The sequence below is a fragment of the Ovis canadensis genome, chromosome 4 (assembly GCF_042477335.2).
Source record: "Ovis canadensis isolate MfBH-ARS-UI-01 breed Bighorn chromosome 4, ARS-UI_OviCan_v2, whole genome shotgun sequence".
NCBI classification, from domain to species: domain Eukaryota; kingdom Metazoa; phylum Chordata; class Mammalia; order Artiodactyla; family Bovidae; genus Ovis; species Ovis canadensis.
Genome location: NC_091248.1, coordinates 51159954 through 51177248, shown reverse-complemented (window position 1 = coordinate 51177248; position 17295 = coordinate 51159954). Strand labels below are relative to the sequence as shown.

Sequence of the window (17295 nt, the reverse complement as noted above, 5' to 3'; positions counted from 1 at the left end):
ACTTTCTGAACACCTTACACATATAGTGTCAATATACCAGTAACAGCTACTATAAAGTAGCTATTCTCTCCAAGCTAGAAAAGAGCAAGCTGAAGCTAAAAAGCATGCCAGAGTCCTCATCTAGAAAATGCCAGGGTCAATTTCACTACTTTCATTGCTATGCTCTGATTCTTCTTGTACTGGTGAAATTTTTATTCTAGCAGCTAAATCTGAAAAGACTGTTAATTTTCAAAAGGCCAACAAATAGTTGCCTGAACTCTTTAAACATAACATGACTTGCTATTCAGTAATACTAAATAATTACAACATATATGATCAAATGTATAGAATTTTTAATTGAATATGTGCTGTCATTTTGTATATTCCAATAATGTGAAATTTTATTCTTTAGGAAATATGAAAATGCAATAAATCTGCTATTAGCTCTATAAAGAAAACTAAATTGCAAGAAAAAGATGATGTAATATGTACAATGGAGAATCTATTCAGGAGACTATGACCCTTAGTATATGTTACTTATGGTACATTTCAATATTATAGAATGAGATCTGTAATTAAGAAGCAAATTGCTATACCATCACTCATTTCATTCCCTTATATGGCATCTGCTTAGAACAGACTAAACAGATTCTTTCAGAATTAGTGTGCAATGTTCTTATAGATGTGAACAGAGGTACTGTCATAGAGCAGACAGTTTTCCTGTTTGACAGCTAAAGAACAAAGCCAATCAGATAAGTATTAATCTCATTTTTGATGAAACAGTGGGTACAAGGGACATTGACTCTGTCTTGCAAAGAGATTTCACGTGCGCCAGAAAGAAACTATTTGTTTGAGTCACTGGTCTCATTTGTTATTATGCTAGAAATCTTTCTCAAGAAGCTGTCTGGATTATAGGATTGAATAGTAGAAAGAGAACACCTGTTCTGTTAGAGTGAGCAAAGGGAACCTTAATTCTGTTTTGAATAGGTGCCTCAGGAAGAAAAAGAAGGCTGAGACTCTATTGACCATGGGGAACATGAAGTAAAGGTAAGCAAACCCCATGGCTCCAGGTCAGTGTGTGAGAGCCTAATGGGGAATTTGAGTCTCAGGAGTACTTGCTCTGTTACAGCACAGCTTCTAATTTTATCTAGTTAGAATCAAATGCAAAAATGGTGAATCTCTGCTTGCCAGCCCAGGAGAAAAGAGAAAAAGTGATCAAAAGAATGATAAACTCACATAATATAGTGATCTGGCATAAAAAATCACCTTTGATATTTTGCTTTGCCTAAATAGTGACATCATGACAGAGTAAACGCATGCCCCATTCATTGTCAGAAGTTCTAAATGTACACTTTGCCAAAAACCTAAGAAAGTTTGAAGGAATTAGTATGTAACATAGAATATTTTTAATGTAATTTAAAATTTTACATGAAATCATAAATATCTGAATTTTTCTTAAATATAACTTGCATTTATACTGGACATGTGAAACTATATTGCTCTATGTAGATAAGTTGAGCTACATCCCCACGTATGAAGTCTTCATCAGGAAAACAAGGCTGTGAAGCCCAATCTGAGCTATAGTCATGTTACAGAATCTTATTTCCACTTCTCAGATGATGACTCCATAATTATGAACTGAAGGCCAACTCTCAGGTTTCAGGAAAGCTAAAGTGATACCTTGCACATGCCATTCATTTATAAACTCTAAATAATTTCATCACTTGTTATACAAATCTAAAGTTTAAATTCTGTAAACTCTTGTTTCGAAATTCCCTACTATTTATCGGCATTTGGACTGATTCTTCAGCCTTAAATGTTTTTTCTTCCAATCAAGTATTTTACTACTCAATTTTACAGCACTTTAACTTAAACTAGGCTACATTTTGTTCTCAAATCCACTGTTTGTGTGATCTCACCTCTGCTCCTTAGCTCTCTCACCTGGAATGATCACCAGCCACCTCATCATGTTTTCCTTCAACCACCTCATTCCAGAAGCATTTAGTGAGGAGCAGTCATGTACAAGACTCTGTACTTGACTGGCAGTATAAGATGGATAGACAGCAGGTGAGATCCTACAAAGCTGGAAGTCTGTGTCCTTTCCCCTTCTGAATGTGAAGTTTCTTCAGGACAGGGGCCATATTGTGTTTCCTACTTCTCTGCCTCTTCAAAAGCCTTGACAAAGGTGATGTTTGTTTGAGAGGGCAGGGTCAGTAAACAGTTTACAACGTGGGAGGATGTCCACCAAAAAGGTCACAGGTGTGATGTGGAGGAGGGAGTAGTATACTGGGGCATTACTGGGCTGCAAGGTGAAGACAGTTCCACTTTCCAGATACTATCAGTTGTTGTACCACACCGCTAGCTGCTGGAATTTAAAATGTACTCTTCTCAAATTCTGCAGATTCTCCTATACACAAACCAATCACCAAACCCAATTTTTCTATATGTTCAGTGTGTCTCATCTCCAGCCTTTCTTTTTCATTTTCATTATCATGATTGTTATTACGGCATTAATTTATTTCTTCATGTGTGAATCATTGCAGGAACTCCAAATAGCTCCCTCTATGCCCTAGACTACTTTAGGTTAATCATTCTTGTAGGTCAAACGAGGAAGTATGGGCTTTAATCAGACGGAACTTTTTTAAATGGAATGGGATAATTAAATTTGAATTTCAGAAATAATTGTACTCGGTAACGAAAGAAAGAAGAGATAATTATAGGTGGCTGTTGCCAAAATAGGACAAGTAATAAGAGCCTGACCTAACCTGGAGGAGGGAATAGGAAAGATTGGAGGGATGAACTAAAGAGGGAGACTCCATAAAACACTGAAGCTGGTAGATATGAGGAGGGTCAGCAAGGGAAAAGCAAAGATGTTAATGGTACAGATAACTAGGACAAAACGACAACATTCCCAGAAACTGAGAACAAGTAACTTTGCAGGGAGGACCGTGAGTACAGTTTTGAACAAACCAGTTGAGTTGGAGTTCCCTGTGATACCTATAGGGTATCATAACACACTGTACTTGGATAGATGAAAAGCAGAATTTTTTGTTATTTACAGCTCCAAACTAGAAAAGGCTATCAGGCAAGGCCAAAGAGGTTGCACCCAGGGGCAGAGTTAAAGCAAACTGTAGTAGTAAGGGGTAGCTTAGGTATGGCAAGCAGGGTGGGTTCCCTGAAGCCTGTTGCTGCTGCTAAGTCGCTTCAGTCATGTCCGACTCTGTGTGACCCCATAGACGGCAGCCCACCAGGCTCCCCCGTCCCTGGGATTCTCCAGGCAAGAACACTGGAGTGGGTTGCCATTTCCTTCTCCAATGCATAAAGGTGAAAAGCGAAAGTGAAGTCGCTCAGTCGTGTTCGACTCATAGCAACCCCATGGACTGCGGCCTACAGGCAAAAGCTCCAAGCTGGCTCAGCAACTGGTTCCCAGAACTCACAGCATCTGGGAAAGTAATTTTCCCAGGCAGGGGTTTGGGCAGCCTTGGGAAGAGCTCCCTGGGCAACACTGGCTCCTGTTCTCCAGTTGACAGCTTTCTGCTGGGCTTCCCCTCCCAGTCATCACTTGGAAGACACTTCTGCATCTCAAAGGTCAATAAAATTAATTTGTCCTTCAATCAGCATATTTTATTGATGGAAAGTTAAGACATTTTGACTAAAATATATGAGATCCACACTCTCTGTTTAAGCACAATGTCTAGATTTAGGTGTATGTGTCTGTTTAGGAGAGGGCTTCCCAGGTGGCTCGGTGGTAAAGAACCTGCCTGCTATTGCAGGAGACGTGGGTTTGATCCCTGGATTAGGAAAATCCCCTGGAGAAGGAAATGGCCACCCATCCCAGTATTCTTGCCTGAGAAATCCAATGCACAGAGGAACCTGGCAGGTTATAGCCCATTGGGTCACAGAGAGTTGGACACGACTTAACAACTGACCAACAACAATGTGTACAGGAGTGAAATATTAAAGTGGCAAGACTAGTTAATTAAGAAATTGTCATTTAATTTCTGTAGATTAGCCTGCTAAAATGAAAAATTCCTACCCTCTTCCCAAGAGAGATATAAAGGTTTTTAGTTTTTGAGGCTTAAAAACTTTCTCTAAACTCCCAGGGGAAAATTAACAGATTTTGTTTTCGAAATGATATATAGATAGGGTAAAAAATTCTGAAGACTTTGTACTTCCAGAGGAAAAAGGTAGAGTGAGGTGGCCAGAATCAGTTTAAAAGATGATTTCAGATCTGGAAAGATGAAAGACTATTTTACTAGCAGGATCTGTTCTGCTCACACTGAACTCTGGAGGTAGAAGGCCCTGAGAGTGAAAGCACCGTATGCCTGCTTTTACAGCAAAGACACTACATGACCTTGAGCCAAGATGCTGAGAAGCTTCAACGGGAAGGCTATTGAAAGGGGCACCTTGGCGACTTCCTGATGTACTAGTGCCTGCGAGAGAACAGAGAACAGCAGCATTGCACAGCAGAAGACGCTCAGGTAAGGTCAGCTATTAAAGGACAGCAGATCATGGCCAGGTGGAGGGAAGAGATGGTGCGGGAGTTTGGGACTGGCATGTACACACTGTTGTTTTTAAAATGAATAACCAACAAGGACCTACTGTACAGCACAGAGAACTCTGTTCAATGTTGTTTAACAACCTAAGGGGAAAAGAAATTTGAAGAATAATACAGGTATACATATAACTGACTCACTTTGGTGTCCATCTGGAACTATCACAACATTGTTAATCAACTCTATTCCGATATAAAACAAAAAGTTAAAGAAAAAAAAAGATTATGGCCTATTCTGAACCACTCAAGACCAGCCACTGAGCAAAGAGAGAGGGTCTCCCATGCCTTTTGTCTCAATCTGTGTTCTAGTGATTGGCATTTCATTTTTCATAATTCTCAACCATGATGTTGAGAACCTCTAAACCATTATTTAGAAAAATAATCATTTGGTTTAACTTTTCTTGTATTTGTTATGGATACGCATACATATGGACTGTACATAAACACAGTGATTTGTGTAGCACTTCATCAATACATAATTTTGCAAGTACAAGGGATTATTCTATTATGACCAAAATTCCAGAATAACTCTTTCTGCATTTTGTGTTGCAAAATACCACGAATCTACAACTTTTTTCTAATATATTATGAATGGCTCCAAGATTTTACTAGCCTGTTTGTTTTGAAACTAAGTTTTTTTCTTAAATGAGTCAGAGAAACATCCTGAACAATAAAAGTACTAAGCAAATCAAAATGTGTGCAGTATATGACTTCAGATTTAAATTATATGGCACATAACAGGAATACACAGTCAAGGGAACAATTTAATCCCTGAGGCTCATCATATAGATGATATGGATGTCTTGATATTAAAAACAAATATGATTTATAGGATAGCAATTGCTCTTATCAACGGCTTCCCAGGTGGCACTAGTGGTAAAGAATCTGCCTGCCAGTACAGGAGACGAAAGATATGGGTTTGATCCCTATGTTAGGAAGATCCCCTGGAGGAGGGCACGGTATTCACTTCAGTATTCTTGCCTGGAGAATCCCATGGACAGAGGAGCCTGGCAGGCTACAGTCCATAGGGTCTCAAAGAGTTGGACACAACGTAACAACTGGACAAAAACGTGACTGAAGTGACTTAGCATGCATGCTCTTTTCAAAACTTGTTGGTGGATTGATTATACAAATAATAGAGCAAAACAGAAAAAAAAAATAGGAATTAACTAGGAGAACAAGAAGAAACCTGCATTCTAACCCAGTATATTTTATAATTTCAAGAAACTATAGTCATGGTGTTTTCCATACTGTGTTTTCATGCACAGCTTTCTTTTTTTTTTCCCACTGGCTAAAAACAAGTTTGTCTCATATACTTTATAGACAAATCTCAAAGGAGAGACGGGTAGGCCCAAGTGACCACTGTGACCACCGTGGAAAAGTCCTTCAAGGATGTGCACTTGTCCGTCTTGCTATCATTTTCAGTCAAACATTGGCAAACACCTGTTAACTCCTTGACATTCCCGGCTTGACATGCTGCAGCTTTAAGTTCCCCTTGTTAAAGGACAAACTTGTTTCCATATCACATTTGAATTAATATGTATAAAACTGTATTTTTACATACAATATAAAATAAATTGCTTTCCTAAAAATCAACACCCCCAAGTACTTTTAGATGGTGGTAATTATCACTTTTCTCTACCTCTGCCTTCTCGCAGACTTCTTGTGTTTAAGGTCCACCTTCCTTATGCCTTATTTTACAAAACTCCCTGAAGTTTTTAGCTAGTTGTGATACCACCTTTCTCTGAAGTTCCATTATGTTCACTTTAATCCAAGAATCTAGTTATTTATGAAGAAATCTGTTCATTGCCTCACATGGTTTTCTGTGTTTGTCTTACATATAAAATACAAGTAAGAAATGCTTATTATTTATAATAACATTTTGGCAAATAATTGAAGTTTTCACAGTTAATGAAAACCTGCTGCTGCTGCTAAGTTGCTTCAGTCGTGTCCGACTCTGTGTGGCCCCATAGGCAGCAGCCCACCAGGCTCCCCCGTCCCTGGGATTCTCCAGGCAAGAACACTGGAGTGGGTTGCCATTTCCTTCTCCAATGCATGAAGGTGAAAAGTGAAAGTGAAGTTGCTCATTCATGTCCAACTCTTCATGACTCCATGGACTGCAGCCCACCAGGCTCCTCTGTCAATGAGATTTTGCAGGCAAGAGTACTGGAGTGGGTTGCAGTGAAAACCTACATTCATTTAAACTGATGCTTAAAGGATGACTACAACAGAGCAGAGTTCATTCTCTTGACATTTCAAATTTGAAGATAGAAATTTAAATTTCTGCACATATTATAAAGACTCATAAGTGCTTGTAAAGTTTTGATTTGATGTCAGGCATAAAGAACTTTGTGTTGGCTTTCCCCAAATATAGTCCTGAAGGATCTGGAAAAGGACTCAATCATTTTTAAACATGAGTAATTATGATTGTATGTAACAGCACTCTGGGTAGTCATATTATTTCCTTTCCTATTGATATGTCTACCTTGTCACAAGACTAACAATATTTATAAGACTGTAAAGTCAAGCACTGTACATTAATTTATACTCTAGGTCTCAATTATAGACCTTCAAGTGGACTAAGGAAGTTCAGTTCAGTTCAGTTCAGTCACTCAGTTGTGTCTGACTTTTTGTGACCCCATGAATCACAGCACGCCAGGCCTCCCTGTCCATCACCAACTCCCGGAGTTCACTCAAACTCATGTGCATCTAGTCGGTGATGCCATCCAGCCATCTCATCCTCTGTCGCTCCCTTCTCCTCCTGCCCCCAATCCCTCCCAGCATCAGAGTCTTTTCCAATGAGTCAACTCTTCGCCTGAGGTCGCCAAAGTCTTGGAGTTTCAGTTTCAGCATTAGTCCTTCCAATGAACACCCAGGACTGATCTCTTTAGGATGGACTGGTTAGATCTCCTTGCAGTCCAAGGGACTCTCAAGAGTCTTCTCCAACACCACAGTTCAAAAGCATCAATTCTTTGGTGCTCAGCCGTCTTCACAGTCCAACTCTCACATCTATACATGACCACAGGAAAAACCATAGCCTTGACTAGATGGACCTTTGTTGGCAAAGTAATGTCTCTGCTTTTGAATATGCTGTCTAGGCTGGTCATAACTTTTCTTCCAAGGAGTAAGCATCTTTTAATTTCATAGCTGCAATCACCATCTACAGTGATTTTGGAGCCCCCCAAAATAAAATCTGACACTGTTTCCACCGTTTCCCTATCTATCTGCCTTGAAGTGATAGGACCAGATGTCATGATCTTCGTTTTCTGAATGCTGAGCTTTAAGCCAACTTTTTCACTCTTCTCTTTCTCTTTCATCAAGAGGCTTTTGAGTTCCTCTTCACTTTCTGCCATAAGGGGGGTGTTATCTGCATATCTGAGGTGATTGATATTTCTCCCAGCAATCTTGATTCCAGCTTGTGCTTCTTCAAGCCCAGTGTTTCTCATGATGTACTCTGCATAGAAGTTAAATAAGCAGGGTGACAATATACAGCCTTGACGTACTCCTTTTCCTATTTGGAGCCAGTCTGTTGTTCCATGTCCAGTTCTAGCTGATGACTAAGGAAAGCAGCCTGCTGTTCTCTCTCATGCTCTCAATCATGGAAGATTGGGATCTTCCGCAGCTGACTCTGCACACATTTTGTACATTCTCACTTCAACAAAGACTCCTGCGGCTCCTTCCTTTCATGTCTACTCTTCTGGGCAGGAGGGCCTTGGGAGCAAGGGCTGGGGGAGGACGTAGGCAGTGGTCTCAGGCTACAGAACACAAAGCCAGAGGCTGAGTTGGAGATGAAAAGCAAGGGGCAATGAGTAACTGCAGCTCTGGGTGAGTGGAATCAAGGATAAGAGGAAACTTATTAGGAAGACTCTGCAACACTAATCTTAGCAAACTGTCAAAAGCAAAGCCAGAATTGTCCCAAAAGTATGGATGGTGAAATATAGTCAATTTAAACTTTTAAATGATTATATTTTCAACTTTGTTTGGTAGGACTGGTTTGTTCTACACAAAGTTTCAGATACAGTGAGAGTGATAATGAGACATTGTATCTTTGACCGCTTTTGGTTTTAGAATCATCTCTCTCACTTTGTTTACTGGCTGTGTATACTGAGAAACAATAATAAGGAAAATCAGGTATTTGTTGAAAGAAATGAAATAATTTTCCTCCTAGAATGGTCAAAGATGCATGCATTATTAAATACTATCTCCTACTTGTAGGCAAACAAATATTGCCCTAGACACTTTCTGATTCAGTGCTGAAATAAGCTTGGCTCATTGCGCCCAATCACTTCGGTCGTATCTGACTCTATGACGCTATGGACTGTAGCCTGCCAGGCTCCTCTGGCTATAGGATTCTCCAGGCAAGAATACTGGAGGGGGTTCCCATATGCTTCTCCAGTGGTCTTCCTGATGCTTGGCTCAGGGTAGACACCACTGTTCTTTGTTGGAGAAGGCAATGGCACCCCACTCCAGTACTCTTGCCTGGAAAATCCTATGGACGGAGGAGCCTGGTCTGCTGCAGTCCATGGGGTCACGAAGAATCGGACACGACTAAGCGACTTCACTTTCACTTTTCACCTTCATGCATTGGAGAAGGAAATGGCAACCCACCCCAGTGTTCTTGCCTGGAGAATCCCAGGGACGGGGGAGCGTGGTGGGCTGCTGTCTATGGGGTCGCATAGTCAGATACGATCAAAGCGACTTCACAGCAAAGACAGCAGCTGCTCTTTGTGCACATCAGAATGCCTCCTCTGATATCCTCTTATTCTAGTATCTGGCACAGAATTTACTTTCTCTACCATGTTACAATGTACAATTCACTTATAATAAATTATTAAAATTTTTAAATTTTGTACTCATTTATAAACAGGTATATTTTAGGTTTAGAAACAACGTATATGTGATGAGGAACAATTTCATTCAATGAGTGACTGTGCCACCGTTTGAGACTATAATGATAAACAATCATACAAATCTGCCCGTGAGAAATTCTCAATCTGACATGACAAAGATGATCCACATAAGTAGTTTTACGGACTAAAGAACTCATTGGACATATTTAATAGAACTAAGCTTCATTTAGCTTGCTGATGAAGACTCGAGGGGGTGATGTTATATTTTATCCAAAGACATGTTTACGATTGTGGCGACAAATTAAGTTACTGTAAAGGTTTGGTCACCATTGTTTGTCATGCCATATCTCTTCAACTAAAAGAAACCTGGAAATGTAGGTTTAATGACTCATTCAGGAGATGACAAAACTCCCTAAATTTGTGGCTCCTTTCAGTTTTACTCTAAGCTTGTATGAAATACTAAGACCAATTCATTCTTCATATGTATCAACAGAATTTTATTTTTGCTTATCTTCATTCCCTAATTCAAGTATAAATTGTATATCCTCTTATCCTTGGTTTGACAGAGTCCAGCTTTGTTACTGTTTGGAAATAGTGGGTAATTTCTCTATTTATACTGATGTTTATGTCTTGGCAATAGAAGAGATAGTAACTGGAGACATTTAGACTTATTTGGGTCAGATAGAATTTATTGATTCTTTGGTATGTTTAATTATGATAATAATTTAAAACAACCTACAAATCTAAAGGAGTCATTCTTTTAAAATATACTGATTATAATTTTCTAAACATTATTTTACTTTCTCAACTAGCTACTCTCCAATTGTAAATGATGGCAATAATGGGCCACTATAATTTTCTAAACATTATTTTACTTTCTCAACTAGCTACTCTCCAATTGTAAATGATGGCAATAATGGGCCACAGGCAGGCAGGCTCATTCCTGTTAAGCCCATTTTATAATTCAGGCTTAAAATAATTATATATATGTACACACACACACACACACACACACATACATATATATATTATGTATATCCACAGGACACTGTCCTTTCATCATTCTGATTCATACCACTACTTCACTCATGACTGTTTACACTTTACAGATCAATTTCACATGGAAATTCTCATTTAAGTTAAATTACATTATTTATTTATTTATTGGTTATAACAATTTATTTTTTGAGGGTTAGAATGGCTCGGCTGGTAAAGAATCTGCCTGCAATGTGGGAGACCTGGGTTTAATCTCTGGGTTGGGAAGATCCCCTGGAGAAGGGAAAGGCTACCCACTCCAGTATTCTGGCCTGGAGAATTCCATGGACTGTATAGTCCATGGGGTCACAAAGAGTCGGACACAACTGAGTGACTTTCAGTTACCCACTCACTCGTGTACTAACAAATGCAAACAGCACATCCAACTCTGTAGCAAATCCTATTTTAACTAATGCTTCTACTTTGTGCATGCTTGACTCTTACTCCAGTTTTTCCAAGTTTGGCCTCCCCAAATTACTCTGTGTGTACTTGTCTTAGCAGCCTGCCCATTTTCCAAACTAAATGAAAGAACTGTCACAAATTGCTAGTGCCACCTATTAGCAGAAGCATAGAACTGCAAAGCATGGTAATTCCTTTAAACAGCACCTTAGAAGTCTTGATGGGTAAAATTCATCCCAAGACCCACTGATTCTAATTTACCTTTACAACTGCTGGCCTTTTTAAAATAAGCTTTCATTGCATGAACTAAACTTAGATAAGTCATATATTTTGGAGATTTTACTTACATCTTTGCATTAATGGATCATTTTATCAGTTTTTTTTTTAATGATTAAATACAATGTCTTTGTCAATTAATATGTGGCTATGACATAATATCATGACTTTATAAATGAATATTACTAGATAAATATTAATTAAGTTTTTACTTCATTCTGGAAGATTAGAACATGCTTAAATATAAATTTCATTTAAAATAGACAGATTTTAGATTTTACAATTCATCAAAAAGATGTAAAGGTGTGTATGATGTTATGATTTTCGGAACTATGATACATAGGTGTGTAGCTGAAGTTTTTAAATGAGAAAAATCAGGATAAGAAATTAAGCCACAAAATTTTTACAGCTGACTTTAAATTTTTGATAACTTTATAAGTTATCAAAGCTCACATCTGAAATATAATTGTATACTCACACTAAACATAAATGGATTATGCTCTGTAACCAACAGTTTAACTTTTATTTTGTTACTGGGAACATATGCAATTGTATGAATTAATTCAAATTAAATTTATTCCTGACAAATCCTTTAGTAGCATTCATTCTTAAATATAAAATTTAAATATAATTGACTGAAAATCACAACATATTTTTAAATCATGTGTGACTGATGTATGTTAATTAAAAATAGGAAAAAGAAAAATCAGTTATAGTTATATCTATACTTCTTTGTAGTTACCTAAATATTTAGGTACTTCATATCACTGACAATAATTGAGTTTAGGAAATACAATTTATATAAAAAGAAACAACAACCTGCAAAAGCTAGAATTGGAAAATTCATCTCTTCAGTATTCAGGTTTCCTTAAGTTATTAAAGACTGCCTCTCATTATCAAAAGTTGGTGGGTTAGTCTTACATGGGATGGATTTGTGGTCTCAGTCATTTTCTTACTTGCTAAAGTTACACTGAATCTGGTTGCTGCTCTAAACAGGGAAGCCTCAACTTGAGACTTTCACCAGCTCTCATATGACCTGATCAACACTGAATCACAAGATATGAGACTGGGCATTTTATTTTGATTTTTTATCATTCTGCATGGGTATTCTTGTTGAGTAGATGAGTAAAAAGTTCAACTTTTCCATGTGCTTAAATTGAAGATTTCAGAATCAAAAGATGATTTTTACAGTTAATAGAATTTGGAAAGAAAAGACCATGCTAAATGAGAATCAGCAAAAAGGAGACCTGATGCCAAATATGCAGTGACTATTGGAGAAAAGGTATTGCAAAGAATTTATAACATCTTTGCTCTGTGAAAATATTTGCATATTACCCTTACTTTTCATAGACACATTCCATTTTATCTCTGAGGAGATTTCCAATACAAGGCAAATTCCATCTTATACTATTATGTGAATACTTGAAATATTTCTGAAAGGTTTTCCTGAGACTCAAAAAGTTCATGCCCACTAAAATACATATACATTAAATTTAACGTGTGACTGTCTTTTAAACCAATATAAATTTTATTATAAAGCATTTTATTACAACTTACCAAGATTGATTTTATTAACACTAAAATATTAATATAAATTTTGCCCTGAATATATATTTATCTATTTATATATACATATATGTGCATATATGTTTGTGCTTTGTTAGTAGTAATCAAAATCTCTGAAAAGTCAACAAGTTTAATTAGCAAATCATTATTCATACTAACTAAATTTTGAAGTGGTCATATTGTATTGAATAATGGCAAATAAAAAATGCTTTGCAAATTCTGATTCATAATGTTTAGTTTAACATCATCATATATCTGAAACATATGTTTGAGAATTTTGACTTATCTAATAACCCCTTTCTTACAATAATTATCCAATTTGACTGTGAAAAGAAACCTTCACAAAATATGAGAAGAAAGCTTCTGAAAAATCTACTATTTATTTAAGTACTATTTACTAAGTCTTCTATTGTAGATAAAGTTAAAGGAACTGATTTAATCTTTGGATTCACATGATCACCATCATATTCAGACTTGCATATGTCTTTGATTTCTACTAAAACTCAAGCACACAATGTCCTGGAAAAGCTCACTGCATTGAGTGATGGAACATTTGTCATTTGTTTAAAACCCCAAACCTAATTTATTTGCTTGTGATTTCCATAGGTTTTTCTGAAGTCTTCACTGTACCACACACTCCAAAAGGAAAATTTTATGATATTCTGGTATTTCATGGGAAAAGTGAAATTTCACTAGTTTTGTAGGGGAAATAAACAGTTATGCACTGATTTTAAAAATAATAATTATAACATTTAGCTATGTTATATGAATTTAAGGAAGGGAAAACTATCTCTGACTAAGTGTTTCTGGAGGATAATTTGTATGTGACTGCTGAGATTTATAGAGTTCTCACATTTGCTTCCCCCACAAGGATTCTAAATCAGATTGGTTCAGAGGAAAAGTGAGCACACCCCATTTTGCTAATATTATCACTTCTCCACATGGTCCTGAAAACATCTATTCTATATTACTTTTTCCTAGAAAATAAAGAGGTACCTTATTAGATATGTATATACATCTACTACAAAGTCTGACTTCTTGTTTTTTTACTTATTTTTCTCTCTCACTTAACATATCAAATCTCTTTTCTCTCCTATCAGACAAGATGACAAGTAGAGAGTAAGCACAGTGATTGCCTGAAACTTTTTGTCTTGGCAACCTGAGCAATGAGAGAGTTAACTTAATGGTGGATCTTTGAAAACAAGTGACCATGGGAAATTAGAGTTGGCAGGGATTTAACTCTTCATGAATCATGCTAGAATATTTTTAAGAGCAAAGCAGTGAATGTTTTAACCATGTTTGACATCTAATTAAGGGGGAAAAAGAAGGAGCTAAAAAAAAATATCTCTATTATAGTTTAGTAACAAAGTACTGACAGTTGATTACCAGACAGTTGCTTTGGCAAAACAAGTCTACATATAGAGAAAAAAGGTAATGATGTATTAATAAAATGATAGAAGAAAATTGCTTGGGCAATCCCTTTTATTCCTTTTGCTGTTCATTTCACCGGTTGTTTTACCAAATTGTCAACCTCTAGGTACATCAATAGAATTGGTATGTAGTTGTAAGGCAGCTTTTGGTTTAAAGGAAAGCAGAATAAGTCTAATGGATACCATTACTAAGAAGAGCTCATAAACACAGTGTCAAATGTACACATCTTGTCAATATATACAGCTCACTTAATTTAGACAAGTTTAAAGCATTTGTGTATAACAAAAGACTATTCTAATGAAATGCTATCTTCTAATATGTGGAAAAACTGGTGCCTCTTCTATTAATGGAGAGTAATCCATTAACATGGAAATAAAATTATTGTAAAATAAATAAACATAATTCTCAATTTTATAATTTATTTAGCACTTAGACAAGTATCTTAAAATACAGTAGATTTTAAAAAGGCCTGTCATGTCTAAAACTTATTCCAAAATTATAGCATATATTTATTTACATCTTCAGGAACTAAACTTGTATGTAAAACTCACTCACAAGAAATATAAACTTGGAGAAACTGGACCATCAACCTAAGAATTACTGGATGGACTACTCTCAGAGAATAAAAACAGAAAGCAAAAACTGACAAAAACAGAGATATCATAATATCATATACTAGGTAAATAATTTAAAGACAGCTACTATATAAAGATATACCTGGAATTTAATTAAATATTTAATGCTTACCATTTGATTATTTTTAAATATCTTATATAAATATAATTGCAATTTTGTTTGCTAACATTTAAAATTCATTCTCCTTTTAACAACCAAAAAATTATACCAAAATATAGTCTTCAGTTCAATGTATTTTATTTATGTAATAAATCTAAATAAACACATTAATAGGTGTTTAATTTTCTAATCCAAAAGTGTGAAAATTACATCTGTCTTTCTTATTTGTGCTCCTCATTCACCCTAGAGTATTCAGAAAGAGATGTTCCCCATCATGTGAAAATTAAAGAATATGTTTTCTGGCATCAGGTAATGTACAGCAGACAGACATTTCTACAGAGAGGTTCAATAATTTTCTTTCATATTACAGGCTAAAAACAGAATATAATTGAAGCCTCTCACTGCCCCACCCCCAACTGTAGAAATTTGAGAATCATAAGAAAGCATCACCTTAGGGAGTAAAACTACTTGAGTTAAAACAGTTTAATCTTCAATTCCATTTTAATAATATCTCACTATATAAATATTTTCTTCCATTAAATTTATATACATCATGTTAGAATTTACATTAGCATGATTTTACTCATCTGTCTATAAAATCCATCTAAACAACTGTAGAACAAATATTTTCTTTAAAATCCTCATTAAAAAAACAGCATATATATTAAACTGTAACCAGACCAACCATGTGATAAGGCTTTTTAATCCCCCTCTTAAATTTATACTTTGTTTTGAAAAGAAGTTCACACAACTAGCTGTACAACTAGAAAGTAGTATCTCTTCAGTTCTCACTCAAGTACATAAGAGTCAAATAACATTATATTTCAAAGGTTTTAGCGTTACACCAATTAGCCAAATACACAGTCTTTTGTATAATCATAACACTGTAGAAAAACTAGTCTGTGCTTTCCAGTTTATATTCTCTTGGCAAACCATGATCTACTGCTTATGTTAAGCATCTGATTGTCAGATTTGAACAAACTGAATATTCATGACAACAATTAACCATTTACTGTCTAAAACTAAGAAAATATAATTTATCATAACAATTATTATATGTGAGGCATACACATCTACAAAGAGACCATTGTTGCAACAGTGGTTTTAAAAAATATTTTAACAAGAGTAGAGTGAGAAAAATTAAGAGGATATATGATCACATATACGGATCTGTATTTACCAGGCATTCAGCTCTTTTCTGCAAATGTGATTAAATGCTCTTTGTTTGCATTTAAATTGTCATATATCCAACAGAAGCATGATTTTATAAAGAAAAAAAAAGTGTTTCAATCATCTCCAAAAGACCCACACAATCACAAAGGTTTCTCAGGTTAAACTCAAGGTTTTAAGGTTTGGGTTGGGAGGGAGTTCAAGGAATAAAAAGGCAGGGGGCAGCGGGGAATTAGAAAGCTAGCCAAATAAAAGGAAAAGAAAAACTTACCTTTGTAGGATAATTTCAGTCTTGGCACATTGTTTTTCCCATTTTGATAGTTTGCTCTTGCTGTAAGTAATACTCCCCAGAAAAGACAGACAATCCTAGCGAACCAGCCCATGCTGCAGACGCTGTTGGTCCTATGCTGCTTCAGTCCGTCCTGTATTGTGCGGCCAGAGAAGTTCAAACAATCTGGAAACTGGAGGTAACAGGTGATTTAGGTCAGTTTCATTCATAAATGCAGACAATCAAGACCTCCAGGCAACACTAACACCTCTTCTTCTGTAACAGTCACTGAAGCACAGAAACTTCAAACCCTCCAAAAAAAAAAAAAAAAAGAATCGAGCCAGGCACCGGATAATGAGGCACAACTGTTGTGTGGAAAAAAAAAAAAGAAAAAGAAAAAAAAAAAAAAAAACACCAAGGCTGCTGCAGTGGTGCTTAAGAAGCAGTTCCTTTTATCTAGGTTCTTCTGATAGCTGGCGGACTCTAATCCTGTTCCCTGCTTCATTCGGCTCCGGCTCCGGGGAAGCAGAATGAAAGGGAAACAGAGAGAGAGAGAGAGAGAGAGAGAGAGAGAGAGAGAGAGAAAGAGAGAGAGAGAGAGAGAGGAACCGTGAGCAGCGCGGACTTTTCCTGTACACATGTAGGGAGAGATGACACAAGATCCCACAGACAGGTTTTCCCAACACTCACTAGACTGGCTGACAATGGGAGAACAGGCAAGCTCAACCCACTCCCCTTCCCTCGTGTCACACAACACATGCAAAAAACATCTCGTAGAGATTACAGCCGGGAGCAGAACCCTCCAGCGTGCCTGTGAAAGGCATGTAGCTATAAATTTACTTCCCAAGGCAAGCGTTGTTTTATAGCCATTTTTAGGTGCAATTTTGAGAAAACAATCTGAATTCTGCTACCTACATAATTTACAACTCATGCTCATTATATAATTCTGCTTGAACTTGTGTGGTGTATGTGTATATGTATGTTTATGCCTGTATACATATGTAGGTATGCATATATATGTCTGTCCTTTT

The 17295-nt window shown here is 36.6% G+C and overlaps 1 protein-coding gene across 1 annotated transcript in view; it reads right to left on the bottom strand.

The window, feature by feature from the left end:
- SEMA3A (semaphorin 3A) overlaps positions 1–17019 on the bottom strand; it is a 242456-nt gene extending 225437 nt beyond the window's left edge. Inside the window, exon 1 of the mRNA XM_069586654.1 lies at positions 16268–17019. Within this exon, the coding sequence (XP_069442755.1) occupies positions 16268–16379 (112 nt within the window). The 5' untranslated portion in view covers positions 16380–17019. The remainder of the gene's footprint in view (positions 1–16267) is intronic.
- Positions 17020–17295: the final 276 nt, after the last annotated feature.